Source organism: Alternaria arbusti (assembly GCF_024043155.1).
Source record: "Alternaria arbusti strain BMP 1465 chromosome Unknown scaffold_6, whole genome shotgun sequence".
Lineage (NCBI taxonomy): Eukaryota > Fungi > Ascomycota > Dothideomycetes > Pleosporales > Pleosporaceae > Alternaria > Alternaria arbusti.
This window is the reverse complement of record NW_026249946.1, coordinates 1,775,066-1,792,396: the sequence shown is the minus strand read 5'-3', so window position 1 is coordinate 1,792,396 and position 17,331 is coordinate 1,775,066. Positions and strand designations below refer to the sequence as shown.

The following is a 17,331-nucleotide window of genomic DNA, read 5'->3' as shown; positions in this document are numbered from 1 at the left end:
GTAAAGTTTGACATGGATACGCTAACGACGTCTAGGTCACTCTAGGTATGAGACTATGATCGGGCTTACGGTGAACCCTCGACATACACGATGCAGACTCATGTCCCATTATCAACAAAAGTATTCCTGTTATACAGCGATGAATTGAGCGACCTCGACGCGAACAAAAAGCAATGATGACGACGGCGATGCGCGATGGGAAGGTTAGACGTAGCTTGCAGCGGGCCGTTCGCCTCGACCCGCATCCTTGGCTATATGTCTCGACACCACGACCCAGACTCGTCCAGAACACGCAGCGGTCGAAACCCGAAGTGCGCCCGTGCACACAAGCGTAGAATATTGCTTCCACTGAAGGTCATTTACTCAGGCCAAGTGTATTTGGTGGCTGCAGGAAAAGGCCCTTCCCAAGTTGTCTTCGCCCAAGCTGAACTGTGGTGTGTAGTATCAACGGTGAAAGAACCTCTTCGCCAGGACTAGCGCTTCCGCATCTCTACACCGACGTAACGCCGCTGGAATCGTTCGATATCCGCAGCTTGAACTCCACGGTTGTAACGGCGGCCCACTTAACTATATATGTGAGACCGTACCCCAGGAAGCGGCACGATATATCGGCTGCACTTGCCCACCTGTTCTCCAACTCTTGAGTTGTCTTATATTCTCTTGTCATCTCTTGTCTCTTCCTCTCTTGGCTCATACTCTTCTCTCGACATCTCCTCCTCTCTTGGCCCAACCTCTTCTCTTGGCTCAAAGTCTTGTCGTGACTACTACTCATCCTCTCTTGACCCTTACTCCTGCCTCACTCAACGATCATGGAGGACGCTACCTGGAAAGAAACCCGACCAGGTCGTTGGGAGCGCGCGCAAACCTACCTCGAGAGAATCAACATACTCACCCGCAACGTCCCCAACGCCATCGGCCGCGACAACTGGGCCAAGAACGCCGTTGCCAAACTCGAATTCCACCCCGACATCAAAGACCCTGCTGCCTACCTGCGGACGGCCTGGAAACAAGTCCGCTACAACCATCCAGAGATTGCCGCATTCCCATACAACGGTCGATACATCTACCGCGTCGGAGACGAACCCTCCATCGCCTTGTGGGTCTCGGCCACATTCTCCGTCGCCGAGGGCAAGACTGTTGATGAACTGCTGGGACGGATTCCACGGAATGAACAGATGATGTGCTACTTCCTGCCCGACACATCCGAAGTCATGATTTGGTCCCCGCACTACCGCGTCGACGCCCGCGGCGCAATCTTCTGCCTCAACCACCTCGTCGAGTCTCTGGCCAATATGAACCCTAACCTAGTCTTTGGCGGGTGCGCCAAGAACCTAACGCCGAGCATGGAGTTGACGCTTGGAATCGGGCACGAGAAGACACCGGAGATTGAAGCGCAAGCTGAGAGCCGTCTCGCAGCACTAGAGCCCCACAAGCCAGCCCTGGAGCTGACACCCACGATGAAATCGCAGAGACCGGGATACACTCAGCGACACTTTGTCAAGCTGTCCAAGCGCGACACCAAGACCGTCATGGACAGTTGCGAGACGCGCGCTCTGGCCATCGACGTCGCTCTCCACGCCGCCCTCATCAGCTCCGTTGCCAAACTCGCACAAACAAAAGAAGCACGAAGCTTCATGGCCTCGTTCCACTCCAACCTCCGCACTCTGATCCCAGAAGGCGCGGCGCCAGAGAATTCGCCCACAAGCTACACCAGCGTCATCACCACGGAAGTCATCGTCTCGCCAGAAACCGACTTCGACTCTTACTACTCGCAACTCGCACCCGTCTATGCCGCCGGCTACGCGCCGTACCTCCCGTCGTCGCCATTCTTCCACCAGCGCCTCGAAGAGACGCTGTACGTCAAGAAGTGCGAGGCGGACGGATCACCGCAACCCCGCTTTGCTTTCCTGGGCGAAGTAGACGAGCAGGTCAGCAAGAACATCGGCGACGGACTTGTTAAAGTCAGAGACTTTTGGTTGGGCGCTGAAACCCTGACGATGCGCATGATGGTGCACACGTGGATCTGGGAGGGCCAACTCGTCCTTAGCGTCTGCTTCAACGAGAGCTATTGGGATAAGGAGCAGGCGGCCAGTCTGCTCGGTGGCATGGAAGATGCGCTGTTGGGGGTTGCGCTGATGAAGACATCGAGGGTGGATAGTGCGTCGGGTTCGAAAACGTCGTTGGTGGATGTCAAGTTGGCGGAACTGACGATATAGACTGCTTCGACTGCGTACCTAAGATTCGATAATCTCTATTTACAGTGCACGATACCATGAATAACAATGTTTCCTTCTGTTAACCCGCGCAAATGCATGTGATATTGATCGCCTGAGATGCAGTCTGTATGGTAATCAAGTTTGCTGTGGTCCGCGCCGATGTCCGCAGACAAGTGCTTCAAGCGTAGCTGGGCGACTCTAACTCCTTCCGGCCCATGACCATTGCTAGTCATGTACCCATCTCATTTTGAGTTTCATCGCTCGCTGCCTAAGGTCTACAACTACAGAGCCACTATCTAGGCGTATACGTGGATTCGGTCGCGTGCAGCGGAGCAACGGCTAACGTGTTCAAAGCCTACCGAGAGCACTTAACTTTGTCTGGGGTTAAGCCCACCATCCGCGTAACGCCTCGTCGTACATGTTGCGTCATATATCCTGGATGTACTATATAGTCTACGAGGTTGTGCCGAAGTCCGCTGTGGCCGACAACATCCCGCGGATGCCGTCATCGCTATTTTTCCTAAGACCAGTTTCAAGATTCTGGAGACTCTTTTTGATAGCCTCTTTTCCTTGAGATTCCATGAAATCCACGCATGCGATCGGGTAATCGTGAGTCATCTTGAGAGTGAAATGTGGTTTCAACTTCCACGAGTCCATGATTCCGTCGGCCTTGTTTTCGTCGTCGTTGGATCCAATGTTGCTTCGACATAGACCAGCCCACCGTTTAGCGTCTTTCCAGTTGGTTATCCTACTCTCAATCCCATCCTTGTCAATCCACAGCTCCATCTGCTTGGAGTAGGGAAGCATTCCAAAGCTGTGAGTATGGAGTGACAGGAAAATATCGTTTTTCGACACACGTCGTACTACAACATGTATGTTCTCTTGATCAGGTATCTCTTCACCGATTCTCCGCGGTACTCCAACATTCGTGCTCGGACAAAGCAGTATATCGCGAGATGTACAGTTCTCGATTGTAGCACGCCAATCGGTGGCACCGCCCCGCGGGTGACATCTTTTTCGCAAATTCAGTCCGCGCGCATAAATCTTTCGCACATTCAGTCCGCGAGCACAAGTCGTGGCGCGCATAGGAATCGACACTTGGAATCCGTGGCTAAACTTGAAAGCTTCCTCAACACTCTTGCGCGTGATTCCGAGCGCATGCCACAACAACGTCAGAAGATAAGGACAGGCCCACGCTGAAAAACGGGTGGCCGACCTGAAGAATAAGCCAAAGGTGCTCTCGCTATAATCGACTGTAAATCTCTCCTGCCCTGTCACAGACAGTAGACTGTAGATGCGATCTCGAGGATCGCGGCATTCCAGCGTGCGACCGAGCTGGTAAAAGATGAACCAGAAGGGGATTGCGGAACCGTGGCGGAAGTAGGCCCCTTTCAGTAAATTCTGGATCCTCCTCAACCGTGGATCATCCTGACAGTAATGCAATAGCTCTTCCAAAGCGCGCGTTTGTGCACCCCTGCTACAAACGAAGATCCGTTGCGGACTCCGGACCGATAATAGCTCATGTACAGTCCAGGCGCGGTTCCAGTAAGGGTGATTTGCCAAATCAGTCGTACAGATATCGAAAAGATCATTCCTGTCCTTGAAGCACCCGTTATTGGAGCGAACAGCTGATGCCGTGTCCAGCGCAACCCATACGTCACCGTACCTTCTCAAACCAGTCGGCCCAACACCCAGGAGGCCTTTCCTCTTCACATAGCGAGTCTTTTCTGAGGCGGAAACTGCACGCTCTATCTGCTGGAAAAGGTGTGGGATACGATTCTCTTTGCCATCACCAAGCCACACGAGGACCTCTTTGGCGTTCTTGTAGATGTCTCCCATCCGCTGTACCTGCAGACTCTTCTCGACATCATCGTTTTGATTGATACAAAGCGCGTCGATCCAAAAGTACTCACCGAAAGTGCCATGGCTCGCTTCTTCCAGGAAGTCATAAAGATTTTTTCCGACTTGCATCTCTTGGTTATTCACCCTAGTTGGAAAGGGCCCCTCTTGGTAATTTACCCAAATTGGGTAGGTTTCAGATTGGTCTCCCCACGTGTACGAAAGGCATCTGTATGCTGTACCCTCTGTGTCTTCCCACAGCTGAACGAGGACCTGACCAAAGGCGTCCGGCGCTATTACTCTGAGCAAGCGCACTGAACTTGGATTGACCAACGGTTCATACACAAATTGGGTTTGACCAGTTGGATACATCGCTTCGCTGTCCGTTGTTGTAATCTGAAGGAAGAGCAGTGACAGTCTAGCGACTCGGTCTTGAACTTAGGCTCAGAAGTTGGAAATGAGCTGATGAAGGCGTGGGAGGGTAGGTGCTCTACCACAGTACGGTCTTGAATCAAAACTCCCACTAGATTCAATTAGAGAATACGACCTAGGAAGTATCTCTTGTTTGTTGATCTTTCAGCAAATGGGCTCTTATCGTAACGTAGCGTTGTTGCAAGATGCGGGAGAAGCTGTCTCGTTCTCGACTTTCGCAGGTGAGCCAGAGGCGGTAACACCCAGGATGCAAAGAGTCGAGCGCGCCGTCGACTTGGAGCTGGAATTGGGTTGGATCACGCTGGTCATGGAAAATGCGCTTTCGCACGCGGGACAATTGCGATAGCGTTGACGTGATTCGCTGAGTGCAGTCTGTGACACACAGGCTGCGGGAGAAGCTCACACGATGCAAGAACAGAAAGGACAATCGGAAAGATCAGGCTGGGAAGAGTTGCGGGCGTTGTTGTAGTAGGAGCGATAGGCGTCCAACCGTGCGCTGCTTGCCTGAAGCCAGCCACATACCACGTGTGCCGCCTATGATTCGTCCCGAGCCCGGAAGGTCATCACTAATAGCCCGCCCTCCACAGCACCAGCATGGCGCAGTCACTATCAGCCTAATCACGCAAAACATCCAACAATCGATCAAAAAGCGGCTCGTATTGATATAGCCAGTCCCACTTACTCCTACTACTACGCATACCTTTTCCGCCATACCGGCGCCATGCCCTCTCACCACCCCCCGCCTGCAACAAAGGAAGATGATAACGTAACCGTGTGGTAATTTGCCCCGCTATATAAAAGTAACGCCAAATAGGGATATGAGGTATCGTGCAACGAAGCCAGAACAAAAAAGAGATAGATGACGACGATAGCAGATAAGTGTGCAATCATAATGCTTGAACAGCAAACAAAAGCAATGTCGTTATAAAAAATACAGTCCGCTCCGGGATAAAATGGGTATATGTGGTGTAGATAGTTCCGAGATGCGATGTGGTGTAGATGCGACGTGTTGTAGTGGTGTGGATGACGTGGATGTGGTGTGCTCAGATGCGCACAAAATTGGTGGTGCTCGCGGCGGCTTGGTAGTTTTGTGCTGGAGGTAGGGAGGGCAACGAGGGCAGGGATAGACGCCCGGCTGTAGTCAAAGACCTGCACTTAGCTTATCTGATCTCAACATGAAAGATGAAGATAAGAAAAGCTGCGCGCTAGGGATGGGTGGGTAAGTAGGAGAGAAGCACTAACGCTCTCGGAACCATCTTGCGATCCTGCTCTTCTCGTCGGCTCTGCCCGCCTCGAGATGGGTACTGCGCTCGTAGAGTTCCTAGATGATGTCAGTATACTGGAAATACCAACAGTGCCAACAGTGAGGAAGACTTACTTCGTCGTCTTTGTTGATCTTGATGTCCAAGATCAGATTCCGAATCTCTTCGCATCGCTGCCAGTTCGGGTACGGAGTACCCTGCGCGCGTTGTACTCCTACGATGACTTCGCCCATGATCTCAAACTTCCGCCAGTTTATCCGCTCCTTGCCGACGACCCCGCCTGGCGGTGGCTCTCGGCTATCGCGTTTCCCTACGACGCTTTCCAAGACGCTGACGCCTGGGTGGGGTGCGAATGCGGAGTCTGTCTTCTTCTTATCCCCGACGAAGGTTGAGTTGCCTTCCGAAGCCGATACGAGGTCGCGGCGGTGTAGTGGAATATATGGTATGCGCTCGCCGGAACTATTCTCCCACGCCAGTCGGTATGCGGAGTGCGACTTGGTCTGGCCCATGAGGATGTCGAGCTTCCAGAAGTCTTGGTTGGTAGCCTGAGGGACCAGCTCCCGAGTCGCTACCAGTCGTCCGATCGCGGTGCCGTTGATGCCTGCCATTACGGCACCTAGCATGTTGTAGTTGTTGAGTTTCCGAAGTTGTCGTGCAATCTTCATCCACTTCTCCATCATGAGCGCCCTGTGCTTGGGCTTGTCGCGCAGGAGGATGTAGTTGGTAACGAGGTAGGCGACGTGGTTGAAGTGCTCGGTCATGCGCGTAACATTTTCGAGGTTCTTGCACCGCTTCTTCTCTTCGGCATTCAAGCTGACGTGACGTACAAGATCGCGTGGTCGAACCGAGGAGAACATGATCCAGTCTATCCGGGTGAGTTCCTTTGCGATGGCTTCGTCCGATTCGCCCATAAGCTGGTGCCACTGAATCTTGGACATGGGCTTGATTGGGTTGGGTTCCAATTGTCGGGCGAGTCGCTCGTTCTTCTCGACTTGGGTAAGCAGGATCTGCGATGAGCCCATGGAGCCGTTGGTGGAGGAAGCGCCACCGGTTACGCTACTGCGGGCAACCGAATTCCGTGCCGAACTGCTCATGGACATGTGGCCGAGTGCTCTTGAGAACTCGTCCTCGTCGGAGTCTTCGTCCAGGACGTTGTTGTGGAATGTCGGTATGTTCTCGTTCTGGGCTCGTTGGCGGTCGCTGCATGCCCAGTCGGTGTCGTCGTCCTCGGTGACCATTTCAAGATCGCGAATAATCTCCGTTGCGGCGACGGAGAACTCCCGGTTCAAGGCCAACGACGATGCAAACCTTCGAATGAGTCGGCGTGTGGTTGGGTAGGCGAAGTCACCGGGATAGTAGGCTACCCAGTGTTGCAATATGGACAGGTAGCGGAGCTGGGCAATAATGCGGATCATGGGCAGTTCTTTGTCCTTGTTCTGCGACTCGAAGCGCTTGATGATGGCCTCTAGTAGCTGGCCCGGGGTTGCGAATCTCCGATACAGAGCCAGGAACACGGAGACGAACTTGGAGTCGTTCTTGGACATGGGCTGGGCGAGCAGTCGGTCGACCAGCTGCTCGAAGGTGTAGCCATTCTCATCCGACGGCTTCACCGACATGATGCTTTGGCCGGCGTCCGAGTCGTTATCATCAGACTCCTGGGAATCATAGCCGGGGGACTCTTCAGCGTTGAAAAAAGTTTTGTTGGTGTCGCTGGGCTTATAACGGTGGCCCTTGACCTCGCTTGAACCCCGTTGAAACCTCATGGAGATCTCCGAGCTAGCTCGCTCGTGCTTGCGGCTCCAAAGGTCCTTTTGGGTGATTGATTTCACGGCGGAAGAGTTGGCCCGGCGCCGCGCCATGGAAGCCTGGGACCTGGCTGCAGGGGGTCAATGACTTGCACCCTGGAATGGGCATTGGGGGGCATTGGGGGGCACTTGGGGCATTGGGTATGGGCAATTGGGCGTGTAACAAAAGGAAATGAGCCACTTACGGCGCTTGGCGGCTATGGCCGCGCGAGTGATGACGGACAGGCATCCTCGGTGCGTCTCCGGGGACGACTCGGAGGTCTGAAACACGCTCACGTCTCCAATGAAGGACTTTGCTTTCTGCTCCACAACTTGCGGATCGACCTCGCGGTGGGCGGGGTGCTGATCGCACTTGCAGGCGACGAGGATAAAGGGCAGGTGAGCCTTGGACAGTGTGCCTGGACTCAGTCAGCATGTCGCGTACGAGGCGCGTCGGCTGACGCGATGGCGGGGTACGCACTCAGCATCTCCGGAACCTTGCCCAGGCTCTCGTGGTTTGTGACGTCGTAGAGGGTGACCGCGGCGTCCATGCGCGGCGTCGCGAAGTCGTGGACCGTCTCGGGCCACTTGATGATGCTGCGGTCGCCGACGTGCACGTCGTTGAAGGTCATCTCGAGGAAGCGCACGACGTAGGGGGTGCCGTCGATGGTCATGCGCCGCGAGCAGGAAGTTGTCGTGGCCGTGTCGGGCAGGCCCAGGGCGCGGCGGATGAAGGTGCTCTTGCCCGAAGTCCGCGCGCCGATGACGGCGATGTTGAGGTCCTGCATGGTTGATGCCGAGTCGCTGGTGGACTACATATGTAAGTTACTACAGTCCCCCCGCCATATGAATATAGGAGGACTCACGCTCGAAGGCTCCGACGCATCCAGGGCCTGGCGGTCCTTGTGGTGGGTGGGCGAGAGGGGCCCCTCGGTGTCGGACGACGACTCGGCGCTGCTGTCGCCCTCCTCGTGCTGGGTGGAGAGCGTCGTGGGCTGGGGGAAGTGGTAGCGCTGGAAGAAGGCATCGTCGGCAATCTCATCCGCCTCGCTGGCCTCGTCGGTGCGGTCGAGCTCGCTCTGGCCGTCGGTGTCGCTCTTGGGCACGTTGGGAGCCGAGTATGCGCGCGTCTTGATGCCGGGCCGCTGGGCTGAGGTGCCCGCGCTGCTCTCTCTGCGCGGCGGCTGGGCGGCCTGTGCCATCTTGCCCTTGTCTGTCGGCTTCGAGGGCGGCGCGTGGACGGCCCTGCTGCCTCCCGTGGCGGGCATCGTAAAGGCGCTCACAGCGAGGGCGGGCCCAGGTCAAGGCGTGTGCGACGGCTGGCGGCCAGGCGCAATGGGGACATTGGGGAATTGAAGGCGCTGGGGGCAGGCAAAGGGCGGGCTGGGAGGCGGTAGGCGGTGGTGATGCTACGTCGTGTGTACTTGGTATGTACTGGTATGCAGTATTTCAGCGGGGAGAAGTCGAGTTCATGGCAGCCAACGGGGTCTAGCTCGCCTGCGCCAGACGATGCGCCCGCGTCGCTAACCAGCTAGCCTGCATCCCACCCTCTCCACACGACTGCTGAGACGCCTGAATCGCTGCATCCAAACCCCTTGGCTGATCGCATGCCCTTTCAGATGTCACCCTCAGATGTCCACCCACAACCATCCACGACCTGGCTAGCTGCCCGGCCTCTGCGGCCCGCCTGTCACCCTTCATCTCGTCTCGCTCCGCCGCACATGCTTGGACACCTGCCCGCCAATCATCGGCCCTTCTGCGCTCCCGTTTGCCCTTCCGATTGGCACAAACCGCCAACCTTATCGTCTCATACAACCTTGAAAGCTCCAACTCTGACTCCATCGGCTCCAAAACTTCCGCCGCCCTTAGCTCCTGCTCTCCAAACTCTCATCGCTGCTGCTGATCGCCATGATCGCCAGCTACCTTCGTGTTCTGCTGTCCGCTCCCCCACATCCCCTTCAAGTCATATCAGTAAACAACCTGGAGCTTAACATATTGCTAACTTTCGCTCTTGTTCCAATCTAGACTGCATCTAGACTGCAGCGCGTCTATTCAATTTCTTCCTTGCTCAAACGGGGCGGGGTCTTCACTTCTCCCCCCAGCTCAGCGCTGTGGTTGGACGAGGCAGCGAACCACAGTGCTCCGCGCTTGTACCAAACGCGCATGTAGCTGACGCCGCAATAGAACCCGCAGCTAATGCAATGTCGTGCACCCAGAGCCCTCGTCACATCCGACAACACCCTGTCTGATGCAACCCTCCACCACTTTGGAACCGCCTGCAGAAAGATGCCTCTCAGCAATACATCACATGCGCCGAGTAGAGGCACAGCTCAAGTCACAAACCCTTTTCAGCTTGACAAACTTCTTTCAGAAAGCCCTGTCCCCCTTTGCACCTCGGCACCCACTAGCTTATACTATATTGATCTGCGCCCAGGTGCCATATCTCCGACTGATCGGCGCTCAATTACACGTGTGCAAGTCCAGAGCACGATCAACGGTCGGCTGATCCCTTTGTCGTCTTCGCACAATCTATGAAATGACTCGACCACCCCAACAGCTCCCATGTCCGACACAATACTTATCACACACTTACAGGTTGCATATGCGCCTGCAAATGGTCTTCATGGTAGAAGGGCAAGAACACATCCCGCCACACCAGCTGATCAGGCCTGATCGTCATTAGTATAGCATACGAGCAAGAAACTTCAGTTGACTTACAGTTTCCCCTTGGGCTCCAGGTCAAATTTGCGGAAGACATGGCCGAAGCCGAGGCGCAACTCCGCCCAAGCCAGGCTGCGAAAAGTTACCACGTTAGCTTCGGATCTCACTTGAAGTTACCGAAGACCAGACTTACTTGATTCCCAGGCACATACGTGGGCCGCGCGAGAAGGCGACGAGCCACTTGTCCAAGTCCGCAGATTCATCGAGCCAGCGCTCGGGAACAAACTCCTCTGGCTTTTGGAAAATATCGGCGTTGAAGTGGACAAATGTGCTCCCACACGATACAATGGTCTAGCACGCAATCAGCACGCGTCTTAGCCTAGAGCAAAATGCAGACATACTTGCGGCGGCACCTCGACTCCCGCTATCGTTGCACCGGCTGCGGGAACGATGCGCAAAAGGCCCGCGGTAACTCCCGATGAGAGCCTGAGCGACTCCTTGATGACCGCGGTCAGATACGGTACCCTTTCGAGATCGCGGACCGTGGGCTCGTTTCTGGTGAGAGATGGCCATGCCGCGGATAGTTCCGACTTGAGCTTTTGCATCTTGTCAGGATGCTTGAGCAGGTGAAAAGCGCCGACCATGAGGGTGTTGCCGACGGTGTCTGTGCCACCAAACATGAGCGCTTGGGCCTCTTCATACAGGCTCTCAGCCGATGGAATCTGCTTGTCGCGATGCGCTTCCGGGTCCATTAGCCGATGGTAGATGGTCATGTTGTGAGGGAGAAGTTTGAGTTTCTCTGGGTCGTCAGTGAGCTCGTTGATCTGCTGCGAGAGTAACTTCGACACGTTAGTAGGCCGCTGCACCAGCGAGCAAAGAACATACCTGGTTTAGATCGATCATGCCCGCTGTCAACGGGCTGAGCTTCTTGGACAGATTAGGCGGACATTTCAGTATGAAGTTCTTGAACAAATCAGAATACTTGAAGTACATAGCAACAGGGGTCGCCGCATCGAGAGCCACGACAATGGGCGCCTTGAAGTCAGGCTCATCCACCGCGTGGATGGATTTGCCAAAGCAAAAGGTCGTAATAACATCTATGCTCATGCAGCGGAATGCGTAAAACAGATCAACACTTGCGGAAGCCTTGCTCTGCCGCTCAAAGGCTGCACAGAGAGCCTTGGTCTTTTCAATTAACAGACCCTCGGAGCTCTCAATGGCAGCCGGCGAGAAGGAGCGATTGAGCACATCCTTGCGGTTCTTGGCCTCGGCATACGTGAGATAGCCGAAGCTAGATCTGTCCTCGTTAAAGCTCTTGTAGAGCGTCGCTTCCTTGTCCCAGCGGTTCTTGTTGTTGTAGATGTCGTGGTAGGCTTGGGGGTTGGCAAAGTGGAGCTAGGCCATGATGGTTAGCGACACGTGGTGGCACCAGAGTGGGGTTCACTGCATTCTCGCGATGCTTCACACACCTCGTTGGGTCCAATACGAACAACGTCGCCTATCGTCGCGCACCACACGGGTCAGCGTTGCACATTTGTGTACTGCGTGCCAGGTCCCTCGTACCGTATTGCGCATGCAGCTCGACCAGGAAGTGGCAAAAGGACCGGTTTGCGATGCACTCAATATACGCTTTCCAGTATGTCGTAGCGCCGGCGAGAGGCGGTCCCGGAAACTTGGCCAGCGGATGGAAGTAGACGTTGTAGGTCACTGCGTACAGCACGTAGGCCAGCAGGGCTGTCAGTCCCGCGGACAGCAGTACCGCTGCGCTGGGTAAGGACTCGACGATCGGCATTGATTAGTGGGACAGTTCGCCGGGCGCTGTGAGGATAGTAGGATGAAGAAGACGACCTCAATAGTCGCGCGCAGTTCTCGCAGACGAGTCGACGACGGTATCTGCCATCCCCACTTCATTAAGGACAACTCTCTAGATTGCAAGCGACCGTGGCCAACCGGAGCACCTGGCTGATAGCGCTGGTGTCTGGCCGGTCGACTGTCTGCATGCGTGCATGTCGCCGGCGTAGAGCCGCGGTCACACGGCTGTCGGGAGCGAAGGCAGTAGTTCGAGCTGCTGGCCTGAACGTTGCAATCGGTACAAAAGGTCACGCTAAGTGGTGGCAGGGCGACCCTCTCGTTCGCACTGTTCCGATACCTGCAAACCCCTCGCTGCGACAATCTCTCATCTTGCGCCTCATAAAACATGGCCGACATTGGAGCCCAGATCGCTCATGTAAGCCGTGTCCCCACGCGAACGATTGTCGCGTTGCTAACACAAGCGTCTAGGACTCGGACGAAACCGACTCGGCATTTGGCGACGATTCGGCATCGTAAGTTTCCCAGGGTGACGAAGCCGCCAACCAGCCGCCTTCTGACACGGACCGAAGCGAGACCACGTCCCTGAAATCGGCCGTATACAACTACAAGTACCGCAACGGCCGGCGATACCATGCATACAAGGAAGGGTCATACTGTGGGCTGCCCGCTCGTTCCATGCCAATGCTGTTCCTAAGTGAGCACAGGGGGGCCGAATGATGAGACATCGGCAGACCAGCTCGATATCGTGTATGGCATGCGACCCATTTGGCGAAGGACTCGTGTTGACTGGATTGGGTAGCCACCATATCTGCCTCCTCTTACTCGATGGCGAGCTGTTCCTGGCACCCATAACGAAACAGCCCATGGTACGTTTGGATTCAGACAGGACACCATGGCTGTTGGCTTCGGGCTGACAATCGGGTACTCTAGCACGTCTTGGATCTGGGGACTGGCACCGGTATGCAAGGAACACCCTGATCGACGAACGCATAAGCTGACCAGTCAGGAATCTGGGCTATGTCAGTCTCACGTTCTCGCATGTCGACCGACAGACTGACGCGAAACCAACAGCGACTTTGCGGATAGATACCCATCGGCCGAGGTGCGTACAGATATGCGACGAAGAGTCCGTGACACCATTCTAACAAGTCCAGGTACTCGGAACGGACCTCAGTCCCACCCAACCCTCCATGGTCCCGCCAAACGTCCGCTTCGAAATCGACGACTTCACCGAGCCCTGGCTCTACAAGAAAGACCACTTCGACTTCATCCACATCCGATCCCTCTTCGGCTGCGTAGCCGACTGGCCCGCCTTCTACAAAGAGTGCTATGAGTACGTCCACACCACCCCACACCTCATCAACAGCACCCATACTAACCCCGCCCCCAAGCCACCTCCAACCCGGCGGCTACATCGAACAACTCGAATTCTCCGTCGTCCCCAAATCCGACGACGGCACCGTAACCCCCGGTTCCATCTACGACCGCTGGGGCAAGCTCTCCCTCGAACTCGGCGACCGCTTCGGAAAGTCGCTGCGCACAGCCGACGAACAGCGCGCGGGGATAGAAGCCGCGGGCTTTATAAACGTTGTTGAGCATCGCTGGAAGTTGCCGGTTGGTGGCTGGCCGGCGGATAAGCGGTTCAAGGAGCTGGGGCAGTATAACAGGATTAATTGGGAGCAGGGTATTGAAGGGTGGAGTTTGTATCTGCTTACCACGATTATGGGGTGGACGAAGCAGGAGGTCGAGGTTTATCTTGCGCATATGAGGACGGCGCTGCGGACGAGGGGGATTCATGCCTATCAGGAAGTGTAAGTGAATCATGCTTGATACCCAGTTTGTTACGATGCTGACGGAAGCTTAGGTCGCTGGTGTACGGACAGAAGCCACCGCGGCCAAGGAAGGATGATGATGAATGAGATGGCACGATCAAAAGTAACTGACGAAGAAAATCGAGACGCAATCATATTGTCGCACATACAATTCTACCTTGTGCGTGAATCCGATCAACATGCTTCATCTCCGACGTTCTCGCGGCAACGTCGCAATCCTTCCTACGTCCAACACGGCGCGCATACGGGGATCAAAGCGATGCATGTGTGTACATTTATAATCCGATTAAGTACATCTCCCAACACTACAGTCGCGCATTCCCAGCAATCTGAACCCCATTCGACAACCGCAGCCCAAACGGCAATCCCCTAACATATCTGTCCGTGTATGGCACACCCTCCATCTCCGCAAACGCTTCATCAATATCCTTGTACATATCATATGCGTTCATCTCCTCGATCGTCAACTTCTTCGCCTCGTCTTCAACCTTGTAGTTCGCCATTGATGTGTTGCTCGAGAAGCCTACAAACCCCTTCCGTTAGCACTCGTTCTCCAAATCGGATGATTATGCTGAGATACATACCAATACGTTCGTTGATGTTGGACGCCGCTTTCGCAGCAGAAGCCTGGACTTTTGTCGCGCGAGGCAGTCGCACTTTCTCGTAGACGGCAAGTGATTCTTGCACATCGCCTCTGAAGTAGTCTTTGTTGAAGAGGATGCCTAGGGCAGCTGCGTCCTCGATTGCCATGCAGGCGCCTTGACTTTGGTGGGGCATCATCTGAGCGATACAAGTCAGTTCCAACAATACTTAAGAATGGCATCATGTAGGGATGGCAGTCTCTTACCGGATGTGCAGCATCCCCAATCAAAGCAATACACCCCTTAACAACATACGGATAAGGCTGATGAACCCACAGCCGCCACGGCCTCACTTCAATCCCAATAGCGAGATGAGCCTTGACCTTCTCATCCAGCTCAGGATACGGCGCAAGCAGTTCCTCCACGGGCAAATCGGCGCCTCCCCACGTCTGATTCGCATAGTCGCCTTTCTCGCGGGGGAAGAAACAGTAGTAGGAGAGGAGTTCGCCGCCGTTGCAAGGCGAAAGGACAATCTTGTCCCACTTGCCCTCCTGGCCGCCCCAGTATTCCAGTGCGCTGTTGAGGGAGTAGTCTTGTAGGCCGAGGCGCTGGATGTCTTTACGCATGACGTTGGCGTGCAGGCAACTGGATTCTGCGGGGCGCTTTTCGGGGTTTAGGCCGATTATCTTGCGGGTGATGGAGCCGATGCCGTCGGCGCCGATGATGAGGTCGTGGTGGGCGGTGGTGTTGTTGGAGAAGGTGATGAGGCCGGTTGGTATGTCTATACTTTGGCACTGTAACCTCTCATTAGCACAGTATCAGTAGAAGATACGCCATGGAATTCTTACCGGATGATTCACCAACAACTTCACCGGCGTCCCCTCACCCTCCTCTTGCAGCGCACACTCCATAAGCATCTTATGCATATACTGCCGATGAAACATATTATAAACATAACCCCACCGCTCCTCGTAGTCATCAAGATCGTAAACGCTGACCGGCTCGCCTGTCGTCCAGTCTCGGTTGATGAGCTTCTTCAAAACAACAGGGTCGCCTTTCTCGACATCGACACCCCATTCGTGGAGCCAGCGCGTGCCGTTGGCGGCGCAGGAGACGGATGCGCCTGCTTCGCCGGCGAAGTCGTTGCGCTCGTAGATTGTGACGGTGTGGCCTGCGCGGCGGAGTGCGATGGCTGATGAGAGGCCGCCGATTCCTCCGCCGATTACGCCTACGCTTAGAGGTCTCCAGCCGTTGGCTTCTATCGAGCCCATTGTTTCAAGGTTCACGTCGGTTTTGTGGAGGGATGATCGGTGAGGGGTTGGGTGCAGTTTGACTGGAAGACAATGCAAGAAGGCTAAAAGACGAATGTGAGGATCATGAGATTGGACTGTGTCTTTCTAATATACGGTATGAGTGCCATGTTCAGCTCATCTTTTGCGGCATTCCGACATGGCTCGAGCCACTCGGCTGATTCGAGCCTTGCAAACTCGGAATCGTCTTATCTGCAAACGGCTATGTGGAAGTAATAGGCACCAGTATCTTTGCAGAGTTGACACAGTCTGTGGTGATAAGACCTGCTGTTCATGACCAAAGTTGGAAGCTGGCATAGTCGCGTAGTGAAGGATTGTCTGTGTAACGTCAATACGCGATACGTAGCCGACACGGAAGATCCGACGGAAGACTTCATCGGATCGCTTCAGGGCTCTCTTGCCCAAACGTACTAGTGCTTGAAGGATCATGATCTTTTCCCCGGTTCACCTGGGAACTTGCCGCTAACTCATGGTATGCTTCAAGCTGCTTCTCAATAACGTGTCTTCCTGTCTATTTTCTTGACAGCCGCTGGGCTTCAACCTTTCGCAAACTACTGCCGCGTAGTTTTAACACTTCCTATCTGTTTGGCTTGGGGGAGCTATCCTCGGCGCATTCTTTGCACCGCGCTGACTGTCGCCTCGCTGACCTATGTTGTAGTAATTGAAACTCTGCCATACACACATGGCATTGGAGAGTGTGTAGATACTGCTTTCACCGTCTGTGTAGTTGTCGCATCAGTTCGGCTGCATCAGTGCAGCGGGTGGTCTTGCCTGTCGGCACATTTTGCGCTCCGGAACTCTGCTTCCGTCGGACGTTGCGTCTTGACCCACTACTACTAAATCCTCGAGATAAGAAAGATAACGCCTGGCAATGAAGCCATGGCGCCCATTGTTGATAAGTTGAGTTTGCAGTGTGCTTTCGAGTGATGTATGATGTTGTCGGATCAGATATTGTCATTCGGCGAGAATTTTAGCCGCGTGGCCGCCGCGCACTCGCGGCGACGCTCACGAGGTCGTTGTGCAATGGCCGCTATCGGCTGCTCCCAATCATGACATTCACACACCCAAGTCTAACGCTGCAACCAACAACTTCCGGTCAATGGTCTTCCTTCGTCGCATACTCATGATGCCCTAGGTTGATTCCGCTAAGATTCACAGTCTCATGACAACTTGTTGACCGCCACAAGAAGAGATACAGGTGAGATGATGACCTCCGGCGTCATCTTCACAAACGCCTTGCATCCTTTGCAGTGTGAGTGTTCTGCGCACATCGTTCCAATCAGCATAGCCTCGGTACGAAGGACTCGCTCAGCTCCCGTAGTTCATATTCATCGTCTCATCGCCTGAGGAAGTCGCAAGAGAAAGCTGACTATCTGAGTCGTCTGCAACAGACGAGTGAGGGTGGATGCAGCGCCGCATCATCACAATAGCACCGTCAGGCAGGAGAGAACCATGTCGCTGCAGAATCAATTTATTCTACGGTATATCCACGGTTCTCCGGTTCCCTCGACAACGGCATTATGCGATCGACGAGGATGCGGTGGCATCTACAACTCTATGCGACCGGTGGCTCTTCAGCAGCTTCGCATCACCATGCCCATC

General features: G+C 54.7%; 6 protein-coding genes across 6 annotated transcripts; 2 read left to right on the top strand and 4 right to left on the bottom strand.

The window, feature by feature from the left end:
• Positions 1-809: 809 nt before the first annotated feature.
• J4E86_005823 (uncharacterized protein) lies at positions 810-2,216 on the top strand (the record flags this gene model as incomplete). The annotated part of the gene is made up of 1 exon (XM_051446355.1): positions 810-2,216. One exon carries the CDS (start codon positions 810-812, stop codon positions 2,214-2,216), a length of 1,407 nt encoding a protein of 468 aa, XP_051303122.1.
• A 453-nt stretch (positions 2,217-2,669) lies between these two features.
• J4E86_005822 (uncharacterized protein) lies at positions 2,670-3,142 on the bottom strand (the record flags this gene model as incomplete). The annotated part of the gene is made up of 2 exons (XM_051446354.1): positions 2,670-3,030; positions 3,081-3,142. 2 exons carry the CDS (start codon positions 3,140-3,142, stop codon positions 2,670-2,672), a joined length of 423 nt encoding a protein of 140 aa, XP_051303121.1.
• Positions 3,143-5,724: 2,582 nt separating this feature from the next.
• J4E86_005821 (uncharacterized protein) lies at positions 5,725-8,801 on the bottom strand (the record flags this gene model as incomplete). Its single annotated transcript, XM_051446353.1, has 5 exons — positions 5,725-5,808; positions 5,866-7,625; positions 7,740-7,952; positions 8,015-8,345; positions 8,400-8,801. 5 exons carry the CDS (start codon positions 8,799-8,801, stop codon positions 5,725-5,727), a joined length of 2,790 nt encoding a protein of 929 aa, XP_051303120.1.
• Positions 8,802-10,247: 1,446 nt separating this feature from the next.
• On the bottom strand, positions 10,248-11,986 carry J4E86_005820 (uncharacterized protein; the record flags this gene model as incomplete). The annotated part of the gene is made up of 6 exons (XM_051446352.1): positions 10,248-10,326; positions 10,388-10,545; positions 10,596-11,033; positions 11,080-11,589; positions 11,664-11,692; positions 11,758-11,986. 6 exons carry the CDS (start codon positions 11,984-11,986, stop codon positions 10,248-10,250), a joined length of 1,443 nt encoding a protein of 480 aa, XP_051303119.1.
• A 1,210-nt stretch (positions 11,987-13,196) lies between these two features.
• J4E86_005819 (uncharacterized protein) lies at positions 13,197-13,821 on the top strand (the record flags this gene model as incomplete). The annotated part of the gene is made up of 2 exons (XM_051446351.1): positions 13,197-13,339; positions 13,398-13,821. The coding sequence occupies 2 exons, from the start codon at positions 13,197-13,199 to the stop codon at positions 13,819-13,821; spliced, it is 567 nt and encodes a 188-aa protein (XP_051303118.1).
• Positions 13,822-14,143: 322 nt separating this feature from the next.
• Positions 14,144-15,690, bottom strand: J4E86_005818 (uncharacterized protein; the record flags this gene model as incomplete). The annotated part of the gene is made up of 4 exons (XM_051446350.1): positions 14,144-14,361; positions 14,423-14,618; positions 14,686-15,213; positions 15,268-15,690. 4 exons carry the CDS (start codon positions 15,688-15,690, stop codon positions 14,144-14,146), a joined length of 1,365 nt encoding a protein of 454 aa, XP_051303117.1.
• Positions 15,691-17,331: the final 1,641 nt, after the last annotated feature.